Below are 11,963 nucleotides of genomic sequence, written 5' to 3'. Positions count from 1 at the left end.
ATAGGTAAATGGACCATTGGTTAATTAGACCCTTACCTTGCTCAATTTGCATTTCCGCTAGGGATCCTAATTAATCCTACCTCTAAAGGAATAAAGTTCACGCTCTCTCTGTAGGTCATCCACCTTCTATACCACAGCAGCAAATTGAAACCATGGCTGGGGGGCCTGGAGGGAGTGTTGTTCCTGCCTAAATGCCTGTCTCACCATCAGGGAGTGCCTGCCCTGGGGAGCAGAGAGGCCAAGGCAGTGTATTATTCTTTGTGACTCACAGTGCTAAAACGGGAGAGTAAGAATGCATCCTTGATCGCATTATTTCTTTCTTCTCGATTTGACTTAGAGCCCAGAAAGCTGATCTGTGGCATAAATGAAGTGTGAGGTCAGACTTGAGCTTGTGGGGAGAAGGCAGGGCAGACAGCTGGATTATATACCAATAATCCACCAACAGTCCTAACCTTGTCTCTGTCAGCCCTTTTTTCCCCCTTGCCCTCCCAAGGGGGAAAAAAGATATTTTCTGGTGTGGGGGGCAGGGTAGAGGAAGCGTTGGGGATGCAGTCATTTGCACTACTAGCCTAGTAAAAGTAGCGCCAGACTTTTAGTTCCCAGAGGACAGTCGTCATGGCAACCTTGGGATCAAGGAGCAGACCCTCTTTCGGCCATTGTCTGGAGTACAAAGTCCCTGTTCAGCTTTCGACAAGCTGGTTTAAAAAAACACATCCAGCCAAATAGATACAGACACCGATAGACTGGCACTCACATACATAGAAAAGTTTTTAATCATATAGCAGGAGTCAAGTTCCTTCCTTTAGCTTTTAATGATCCAATTCACCGAAACCTCATTTTTCTCTTAGACTGGTAGACAGCCTACCAGTCACCAAGAAGCTGTCACAAAGCCTTGCACGTCCCTGCATTCTGGAAACCCAGCTCCTGGGCACCACCACAGCCCTGGTTTGCTGCTGAAAGTAAGGCCTGCCCCCGAGGGGTGTTAGGGGGACACGGCATAATGGAGGACATTTTGTGACTTCCTAGGCTGTAGCTGTCAGATCTGCTGCTGACCTGAACCAGTCTGCCTTTCCTCGGGTGCCCAAGCCCAGGGCACCCAGACAGGAAAGAGGCCTCTTGAGACTTAAGTGCCCTGTAATGTCAATGCAAAACTCTATGAGGAAACTTACGGCTTTATGAACTTACTTGAAATAGCAAAATATAAAGAACACCAGTTGGCAGCTTGACTGGTGTTGAGGCCGGAGCTTCTGGCTTCAGGCCAGAGATGTATGTATAGAAGCTCAGAGGAGGTCCCTTTGCTGAGGCTCAGCCTCTCACGGTTCCTTCTCTGGCCACCTCAGGACACAAACCATAGTATAATACTAACCATAATTTACTGTGAACCTACACTGTGCCGGCCACTTGACTGGATGCTTCACATACATTATTTCTTTGTGACAAGGTTGGTTATCCCCATTTAACAGATGGACAAAGTAAGGCTAGAAGAATATAAATTACTTGCCCAAGACCATCTGGATGCCGGGAAGAAATGTCGATTCTCCAGAGTCTTCCTGCCATCAAAGCCTGAGTCTTGACTCGTTATGCTACTGACTTTCACTGAAAGGAGGGGCAAGGAGCTGAAGTCCTCATTTATTTTGGGTTCCCATATGTTCAGACCCTAAACTAAGACATCTCCCAGAGAAAGTCAGGACACAATGTTAAGACGAAAAGTATAGAACTCTCAAAGACAAATAGATTCATGAATTGAAAGTAGGTTGGTTGGGGTTACATGTGGGTGGTAGATAATGGTTTTTGGATTGGGCTTGGGTTATTTGTGTGTGTTTGCTTTGAGGTAAACACCAAGACGCGATTTGTCTCTTCCGGACATTTAATGTAGAGCCAGAATTCTCCTAGCAGGCCAGGCCAAAGGAATGGGCCTGTTTTTTCTAAACCTTAGAAGCCAGAGGATTTATTAAAGTTGGTCAGACACTGATACTGCACACCAGGGCTCCTCTGAATACTTGACAGGACTGGATTCCAGAAGGTCTAATTAGTTAGAGAACATAGGGGAAGCTCCAAGATGCCTGCCAGTGGAGAGTGCCATATTAGCTCACTCCCAGAAATCCCTACCTATTGTCCTCACAACAAACCCTTGGTTGGCCCACTAGCTGGAGGAGAAATAAGACAGGCATTTCCGAGCAATACGGAAGTTATTTTTCCCTTGTGTTGACTCTGAGGCTAAGGACTAAAGCACTAGCACTGGGGCTGGGAAGACTTCAGCTCAGTTCTCAACCTTGAACTCAATAACTCTTGCTCTGTGGTGTAAAGCAGTTGTTTTACTGTTCTCTTTATCATGTTATTGGATTTGATTGAAAGGAGGGACCTCCAGAGTAGTCTGGAGCACCATTTACAGTGCAGTCTAATGGACATGTACCAAGCGGTACATGACTGCCCTGCTAAACCTCTACGGGGGTGGCGGTGGGGGTGGGGGGATAGGAAGTCAACCTAACAGTGCTCCCTCTCTTTTCCTAATCTCCGTTCTGTTATGCTCAGTTCAAGAACTACACATAATTTGCCCACTCTGTGTCAGCCACTGGGCCAGGCCCTAGGGCTAGAGAACCAACTGCGACGAGGTTCTTCCTGTCCAGACGCTTCCATTCTAATAGGAGGGACACAGACAGGTAAATATAATTGCAGTGAGGGTATGAGGCATATAATATTAGAAGTATGCAGAAGGGGGGCGCGTGGGTAGCTCAGTCGGTGAAGTGTCTTGACTCTTGATTTCGGCTCAGGTCATGATCCCAGGGTCCTGGGATCGAGCCCCGTGCCCCCTGCTCAGTAGGGAGCCTGCTTCTCCCTCTTGCTCTGCCCCTCCCCCACCCACTCATTTTCTCTCTCTCTGTCAAATAAATAAATTCTTTAAAAAAAAAAAACTGAAGAGCAATCAGCATGTGTCTGTGAGAGGCAGGGATGACCTGGAAGAGTAGGCCCCTTGCCACTTTACAACAGAAGCCCCTGGCAATAGGGGGACCAACAAAGGTTTGATCTTTCCTGCGTCTGGAAATTCTGGGGTGCTCCACAAATATTAAAAACAACTTTTGTTATAGACTTCATCCCCTCAGAGGTTGCAGGCAGAAATCACAACCCTCTCCAACGATCCTGCCCCCAGACAGTGAGAAATAAGAGACCCACCAAACAGAACCCTCGGGCCCATGTCCCAGCCTCCCTAAGACCATCCATCACCTTCAACTTGCCCAGAATGGTCTTCAGTGACGGTCCCAGGTCACAGCAACCTGTTTACAAACATCTAGAATTCCCAGGCACTTTTAGGACAAGGGACCCGAGATGTGTCCAAGTGGGCAGCAAAGTCTTCTCAAAGAGAAGCTGTTCCTCCAGATCTATTTATGCCGATGTAAACACTTGCCAAGGAAATAAGGCATGTGGGCATGCGCTGGCCCCGCAGGCCCTAGGGTTGCTGCAAAAGGCAACTGGAGAGTCACATGTCATAACAGTGGAAAGTACATATGCAACTATTCTTAGCCCTGGAATGTATACACTGTCTCCCTGCCCAGTGCTTCTTTCCCGAAGTTCTAGAAAACTGCGAAAGCACCGTTCGCATAAACAAATCCAGAATTCTCCCAAGACAAATCATTTGCCAACTGAAGGAAAGGCCTGGGTTTATGGTTTTACTTGGAGCCAGAGGTGGAGGCTCTCCGGAGGGACCAGCCGGACCAGGCATCGGTGGATGTCACCGCGGCAAACCAAGGTAAAGATCTCTAATGCTTAATTCTTCTACAGGTAGACTGCCAGGTGTCATCCAAGAAACCCTGCCCAGAGTATTGTTTGGTCTCTGCTTTCTCTTTGTCACATCTCTAAAACAAAACCCCAAAGACTCTGTGAAATTGTGTTTTAAAAAATAAACTGCAAAGGCCCATTTTCATCCTTCAGTACTGTCTGCTTACCAGAGGGCCACGCCCCCAGAATGACTCCTGGGGGAATGACTAACACCCAGAAAGATGCTTACATGAGTTTACTAAATAACAGATGCTGAGAAGCTGGAGCAAGGCTCACGGATTTGGGCTGGTCAAATGCATGGACTGTCACTTTGCTTCAGCCCGTGACCATCAGGTAACTTCCAACAATGTTGGTGGTTCTTTTTTTTTCTTCTTCTCAGATTATCTGAAGATGCTTTTTGCCTATTACCTCTGGGAGTAATCATAACCAAAAAGAGAGGTGTTGGCTGTGAGGTCTGGGGTATAGGTGGACTCTCTTTCCAATCTTCACTAAGCAACATTCTTGGCAATATCCACAAGCATCTTAGTGAATGGACATAGGTGCTCTGAGTCTTGGAGACACCACAGCTAAACCCTTCAGCACATGCTTCCCCTTGGGACCTCTCCCCCTCCTTGCAGGATGGACGAGGAGTTGCCAGATGGGCTGCTCTTCAAAGACCACGACTTCTCCTCTGACTTATTGAGGCAGCTCAATGGCCTGAGGCAAAACAGGATGCTGACTGATGTGAGCATTTGTACCGGGACCTGCGAGGTCCCCTGCCACCGAAGTGTGCTGGCCTCCAGCAGCCCCTACTTCCGGGCCATGTTCTGCAGCAACTTCCGGGAGAGAAGCGAGGCCAAAGTCCAGCTGAAAGGCATCGATTCCACGACTCTGGACCAGATCATCTCGTATGTGTACACTGGGGAGGTGCACGTCACAGCTGAGAATGCCCTGCCTTTGATGGAGGCAGCCTCCATGCTGCAGTACCCCAAGCTGCTGGAGGCCTGCTCCTCCTACCTCCAGAGCCAGCTGACCCCCAGCAACTGCCTGGGCATGATGCGACTCTCTGAAATCTTAAGTTGTGAGACCCTCAAGAAGAAAGCCAGGGAGGTGGCCCTGACGTGCTTCCCAGAGGTGGCTGCCTCGGCCGACCTGAAGGAGCTCTGTGCCTTGGAATTGAGAGACTACCTGGGCGATGATGGGCTCTGTGGGGAGGAGGAAAAGGTGTTTGAGGCCCTCATGGTTTGGATCAAGCATGACCTCCAGGCCCGGAAACGACACGTGCAGGAGCTGTTCAAGCAGGTCAGGCTTCAGTACATCCACCCGGCCTTCTTCCACCATTTCATCGCCAACGATGCCCTCCTGCAGTCCTCGCCCTCATGCCAGACCATCCTGGAAATGGCCAAGAGGCAGATGTTTGCCACGTACAGCACTGCCAGTGCCCCAGACCTCCAGCCTCCATGGCATGTCCCCCCAAGAACCTCTTACCAAGATTTCCTCATCCTCTTGGGTGGGAGGAAGGACAACCAGCAGACCACCAGGGATGTTCTGCTGTACAACAGACAGACCAGCCAGTGGCAGAACCTTGCCAAACTCCCGACCCGGCTGTACAAGGCCTCGGCCATCACCTTGCACCGCAGCATCTACGTGCTGGGAGGCATGGCTGTCGGCGCAGGGAAGAACGTGCCCAGCCACAACGTCTACATCTACTCCCTAAAGCTTAACCAGTGGAGGCTGGGGCAGCCCATGCTGGTGGCCCGCTACTCCCACAGAAGCACTGCCCATAAGAACTTCATCTTCTCCATTGGGGGCATTGGAGAAGGGCAAGAGGTCATGGGCTCCATGGAGAGATATAACAGCATCTTCAACATCTGGGAGAGTATGGCCAGCATGCCAGTGGGGGTTCTCCACCCTGCTGTTGCTGTGAAAGACCAAAGACTCTACCTCTTTGGGGGAGAGGACATCATGCAGAATCCTGTACGCCTTATCCAGGTAAATGGCTGGTCCCTCCCATCATGAAAGTGCATGAGGGTACACCCATGCATGCACACATGTGCATGTGTGCACACACATATACATGTGTGCCTGTGCACATACATGGATACATGCATGCATGAGTGCATGCACTCATACATATAATACACATTATCATTTGCAGAGGAAACATAAAGGAGGGAGGAAAGATGGAAGGGAGGAAGGAAGGAAGGAAGTTTAAATTCAGCAAGACTTTATCCATCTATGAATTCTTGTTGTGTAAGATTAACACATACAAAGGAATGTCAGATACAACTCCTGTCCACAAAGAGTTTATCTTTATTTGAGGAATAAAATTAGTATGTCTAAAACTTCAAAAAAAATAAAAGTTCAAGCTAAAACACATTGAATGTCAGATAGTGAAGTTCTATAGGAATTTTGCAGATGCCTCTAACCCAAATCAGCAAGACCTTAGAAGAAGATTCCCAAGCTTTGGTCCACAGTCTGTTACCAAGTTCCTGGGAACCCAACCTCAGATCAGCTGAATCAAAATCTCTTTGTTTGGGGTCCTGACATATACCTGTTACAGACGTCTCCCGGACATTCTAAGGAGCAGCCAGGTTGGGGAGCCCTGACCTTAAATGACAGGTAGATGTTAATATCACTAGCAAGCTCTCTGAGAAGTGTTCTTAATAGAGACCAAAATTTCAGAATATTAAGCATTTTATGCAAGTTCCAATCTCTGCAGCTCATGTAATGATATGACAAACTTGAACAATGAGCCTGTCTTTAAAGATGATCCAGGAGATCCCTGGTCGTTGCTTTGTTCATTGATGAGAGCTATCTTGAGCCCCAGCCCCGATAAGAGCCCTGGGGACACAAGCATGAGCAGGAACACGCACTTACCCTCCAGGAGCTTCAGGACAATTGCAATTCAGGTGCTGACTGGAGCGGGGCTTCAAGAGCACGGAGCGTGCCCTAAACCAGTCTAGAGGGAATCGGGGATGGTGTGAACTTTCGAGGTTGGTTTGTGCTGACGTGAACAGGGAGGCAAGAGAAGAGAGAAGGTGGGTAAATGAAGAGGGAGAATCACTGGGAAGATAGAAGGACATGACTTGGATGGAGACAGGGGCAGGAAGCTTCTCTGAGCAGAGGCAGAGTCCTCTGTTGAGGTGGTTGTTCCGGAGTAAGGGAACAGCTGGACTGAAGGCTCTGGAGCAGAAAGGGGCATAGCCCGTCACCTGGAGGGACTGACAGCCTGAGCATGTAGCTGCGACACAAAGCGGGGAGGCATAAAGGTGGTATGCCTAAGCCGAGCTGGGGAGGAGGGGTTAGTCCCCACGTGATCTCCATCAGCCCCCTCCTCAAGCTGCCCTGAGTGACCCCTCCACCCAGACGGCTGCCCCTGAGCCCCTACTACAGAAATTCTGGAACGTTCTCGGGGGGTGGGTGTTTGTGGAGATGAGGCTGACCTGGCAGGTTTTCTGGACCTTGTCAAGGAATTGGGGTTATAGCCTGAGAGTAACAGGGTAGCTGAAGTCATCAAATTTGCATTTTTAGGAGTTCCTCGGGATGCCTTATGGAGAAGGGATTGGTGGGGCCTGAGTGGACAAAGGGAGGAGAGTTGGGGGACTGTTCTAGAGGTCCAGCCAGGTGGCTTGGGCTAAGTTGGTGCCAGTGGAGATGGAGAAAAGTAACAAGCTTCAATTTAATCCTTGTTTGTTCTTGCCTTCGCTTCCCCAGCCCATATTTTCAGCTCTTCTCTGACCATCTAGGCAGATTTGGATTCTATTCCAAATCCCGCTCATTTATTTGAGCCGAGAGAGACGTGTTCTGCTCCCCACCAAGCTCTGGCCACACAATGCAGATGTAACAAATGGCTGCTATGTAAAGCTAGAACCCCTCCCTCCTTAAAAAAAAAAAAAATACTTTTCAAAATGAAGTCAACAAATATGCTAACAACTTCACATTGCAAAATTGTTATTGATTTCCTAAGAATAAATACAAAGCTCAGAAAATCTTTCAAGCTGGCATATGAAAAAATGCATAGTACCATCAAACAAGATGCTTGCAAAGGCAGAAAAAAACCCACTAACGTGAGTAATCCTTTTACACTGCAGTGGTGAGAAGGGGAAAAGGGGGAAAGCATTCATGTAAGCTTTTCTTGTCTACTTAGCCTTAGCTTTGAAACGGTAATTTTACTCATTCAACTATAGCATGAGATCAAAGCTTGGGGGTTGCTTGATGGAGTAGGTTGGATTTTCTGGCACAGATTCAGTTTTCTTTACAGGATGGTTCTTCTGCACGCATGCATTCTTTTCGGGACTATTGAACAGTGGTGTCACTGTGCAATTTATGTGTGTATGTGTACCTTTCTCCCTGGCCTTTTTTCTCCCTCTGTTTCTGGATGGCATCGAGCAAATCCTTCACCATAACAAAGCATCACTTCCTCCCCTGGTCAAGCCCCATCTTTGTTATCCTTGCCCCAGCCTCTCTGGGGGTGTTATGAGGATTGTGTGCAGATGTTTACTCTATCTTTAAAACCATACTCCAAGCTTGCTGACAAAGAACAGAAAGCCAGGAGGCAATTACTCACTCAGTGTTTACTTTTACCCCAAGGATCCCACTTTCCAGTGTCCTCTATGTATTTTCAGATGAAACGGTGAGGCTTAACAGCCATTGAGATTGCCCCCATCTCTGGCACATGGCCTCGGCTAGGCTTCACCAACTTCAAGAATGGAGAGACCACAAGAGGTCTCGAGTCTCAAACCGCTCCATCAAAAAAGGCCACCCCTATACGGCCCCAGGCAGAGTCATGAGTGCAGTGGTTAAGAACTTGGACTCTGGGCTCAACCAGACCATATCTTCCATTCCATCTAGCTGTGTGACTTTGGGCATGTCACTTCACCTCTCTGAGCCTCAATGATCTAATGTGAAAGATGGGGGCAAGTAATGGTACCTACTTCATAGGATGGTTGTGAAGATCAAATTTGGTAAAATTATAAAAAATACAGTCTTTCATATAGTAGCAATTAAATTTTATATAGAAAGAATTGCCATGTTCTTTGGTAAATAAATGTTTTACCCCTTCTTTTCTTATATGAAGTCCATCCTAAATCTCTCATGCTAAATTTTGCTAGTAAGGAACTAATTTATATTTGATATTTGAACTTTATTTAAACTGAAGGGGACATGTTCTAGGAATCATGCTTTGTGACTCTATTTCAGACCATGGCCAAGGAGCCCTGCCCCCCCTCCTTGCTCGTTCTCTTTTCTCGTGCTTCCTCTATGATTCTAATGACTTTCAGGCATGAACTGTTCAAAAGCCTTCCTCACTTAGCCCCAAATGTATTCTTGGCTCTAGGGCCCTCTCCGATACACTGGAACATTTAGAAATTTAAACATGAGCCGGAAATAGAAATGATTGAAAAATCATTGGTCTTATGAATACCCAAGTTGCTCCATTTCCCATTAAAAGAAAAAAATGTTCCAAGCAAGGTAAGCAAACACATACCACAATGCGTAACTCTTGGTCCATTCTATAGAGACAGAGCCAAGGATCTCATGGGGGTCGCATAAAGACCAATTTCTAGTAATATATGTTTTCTGTTATTTAATTACATTTTATTGATAATAATACACCTGCCTACATTTTAAAAAGTGAAAAGAAAAAGAATCCTATTTCAATCTCTTAAATACTACTCCTATCTTTTAAAAATTATTTATCACTTTAAAATGCAGCACCATGATCATATTTCTCCCTCAGGTTTATCACATTTCCAGAAACACATGGTTCAAAATGGAGACGAGAATGATCAAGAATGTGTGCGCCCCTGCAGTGGTGCTTGGGGAGCGGATTGTTATCGTAGGAGGTGAGTTTGAACAGAGGATGGCTAGGCTGGACACAAACTTGGCATCTCCCATGGAAAAAGGGTCACTAATAGACAGATGTTCTACAAAACAGTGTTTTTAAAAGCACATCCATCCAACTAGGGGAGTGTGGATGACTTGACAAAGTTCTTTTCTCATCCAGAAGTTTCTCCCAGTCTTCATCTGTAAACAGGGAATGAAATAATACCTATTTCACGGACTTGTTGTGATAAGAAAATGTGCTCGCATATCTAAAGCACTTAGCACTATCCCAGATACCTGGCAAATACTCAAAAAATGTTTGCTACTGTTAGTAATATTAGCCACTAATGGATCATTTCTCTGCGATTGCAGTATAGTGTCTTGCTTAAGAGGACTGACTTTAGGATCAGACCTAGGTTCAAATCCTGACTCTGTCACTGGCTGTATACTCTTTGGCAAGTTATGAATCTTTTTCTGTGCCTCTGTTTGCACATCTGTAAAATGTAAAAGTGGGAAGTGGTGGGGACCAGATAGGGCTGTCGTGGGAATGGTTCCTGAATTCCCAAGGTTCCTTCTCTGGACTGTTAAGGTTCTGGCGGGGAGAGGGGCATATGAGAGAGATGAAAAAGCCAACGAGACAGAGAAAGCTGCTAGAATCAGGAGGCTGCTCCCAATCTAATGCTGCCTTAACTTGAGGTTAAGGATTCAGGGGTCAGAATCAGACAGATCTGAGTCTAAACCCCAGCTCTGCCACACACTGGACCTTGGGCAGGTTACCAAAACATTCTACACCTTAGTTCAGAGTCCAGCCTTGGTACTGGGCAATGGCAAAGATCAGACATGTTTCCAGACCACAGGCTTCCAGTTCCAAATGAGCAATGCTGAGCTTGCCGATATGCCATTGGTTTTCAGGTTACACAAGGAGGATTCTTGCTTATGACCCTCAATCCAACAAATTTGTCAAGTGTGCGGACATGAAAGACCGGAGGATGCACCATGGGGCCACGGTGATGGGGAACAAGCTCTATGTGACGGGCGGGCGGCGGCTGACCACGGACTGCAGCATCGAGGACTTGGCTTCCTTTGACTGCTACGACCCCGAGACAGACACCTGGACATCCCAGGGACAGCTGCCTCACAAACTCTTTGACCACGCCTTCCTCACTCTCCAGTGCATACCCCACACCCCCACCTTCCCATGAAGTTGTCGAGAAACCGTGGGTCTTAGTCAAGATGCTTTCTGTTGTAAGAGACAGAAACCCAACTCAAAGGAGCATAACCCCAAAAGTATTCAGGGAGTACCCACAGGACCGAAAGTTCCAGAGCCTGGAGGCCTGGAGCCAGGCATATTGTTGACAGAACTCCCCGTCTCTCTCTGGCTCTCCACACTCCCACCCTGTCTCCCTCTCTCTCTCCCCTTCTCCCCCCACTTACCCTCCTTCTCTACCTCATCTCTGTTAGACTTCATGCTACAAACAAGCTTCTTTATCCACACAGTATGAAGACAATGGCAACTGATAAACTCAGACTCAACGTTTTCTAAAGTTGCATCTTCAAGACAGAACTTCACCATTATCTATATATTAACCCTGAAAATAATCCTAATTGGCTGTTTCTTAATTCCATGCCTTCCTCTTGAGCCAATCACTATTTCTGGGGCTTGAGCTACTACAACTGTATAATCCTGGAGCACGTCCCTACAGGCAGAGGTCAGGTTGACTATTATCATTGACAGCTCATCCAAACTGCACATCATGAGATAGAAGCAGTTTCCCAAAGAAAGAACTGCTGGGCTGACCAAAATCACGTCTGCCCAGGGCATCATGGAAATCCAGAACAAAAGGGGTCCCTGGAAGCACAGGGTCTAGGTGGCAGTGTGGGAAATTGGCCATGACCGTGTTTCTTTGCCTTCTATGGATGTAGTAAATTGGAATTCCAGGATAATGTGTGCAATGCAGTATCTAGTGTTTGCAAAATTATCTATGCAGCCAGAATAAAGTTTGTTTCTTGTGCCAAATGATGTTTTTCTCCAGCCTCTGGGGAGCTATAAACCTGCAGAATTAATCAGGATTTTCATTTTGGTAAATGTTATGAGAATCGCTCTTCTGATGAAAGCCAACAAATTCCTTCAGAGATCCCAGCAATCACTGCCCTCTCCGTGCCAGGGCTGAATACCCCCACAGCCCTCTCGGTCTCAAAGCGCCTCCCAAGCTGGCTCAGTCCCACACCCAGGAATAAACTGGAGATGGTGGCACATTATAATCACCTGGCAATCTTCTCTCCAGCAATGGAAGCATCTGGAATGGGTCTCACTACCCTGAGCCTGGCACCAGAGTGCCCTCAAGCTGGAGCCTTCCTCCCCACCCAGCTCTCTAGGTTCATGT

At 47.2% G+C, this 11,963-nt stretch overlaps 1 protein-coding gene across 1 annotated transcript; it reads left to right on the top strand.

The window, feature by feature from the left end:
- The first annotated feature begins 3,538 nt into the window (after positions 1-3,538).
- Positions 3,539-11,593, top strand: KLHL38 (kelch like family member 38). Its single transcript, XM_027582335.1, has 4 exons — positions 3,539-3,745; positions 4,392-5,745; positions 9,494-9,599; positions 10,492-11,593. Exons 1-4 carry the CDS (start codon positions 3,660-3,662, stop codon positions 10,779-10,781), a joined length of 1,836 nt encoding a protein of 611 aa, XP_027438136.1. The 5' UTR covers positions 3,539-3,659; the 3' UTR covers positions 10,782-11,593.
- The last annotated feature ends 370 nt before the right edge of the window (positions 11,594-11,963 follow it).

This window comes from Zalophus californianus, chromosome 4 (assembly GCF_009762305.2).
Source record: "Zalophus californianus isolate mZalCal1 chromosome 4, mZalCal1.pri.v2, whole genome shotgun sequence".
Classification (NCBI taxonomy): Eukaryota; Metazoa; Chordata; class Mammalia; order Carnivora; family Otariidae; genus Zalophus; species Zalophus californianus.
The sequence above is the reverse complement of the archived record's forward strand: the minus strand, read 5'-3'. Positions and strand labels throughout refer to the sequence as shown.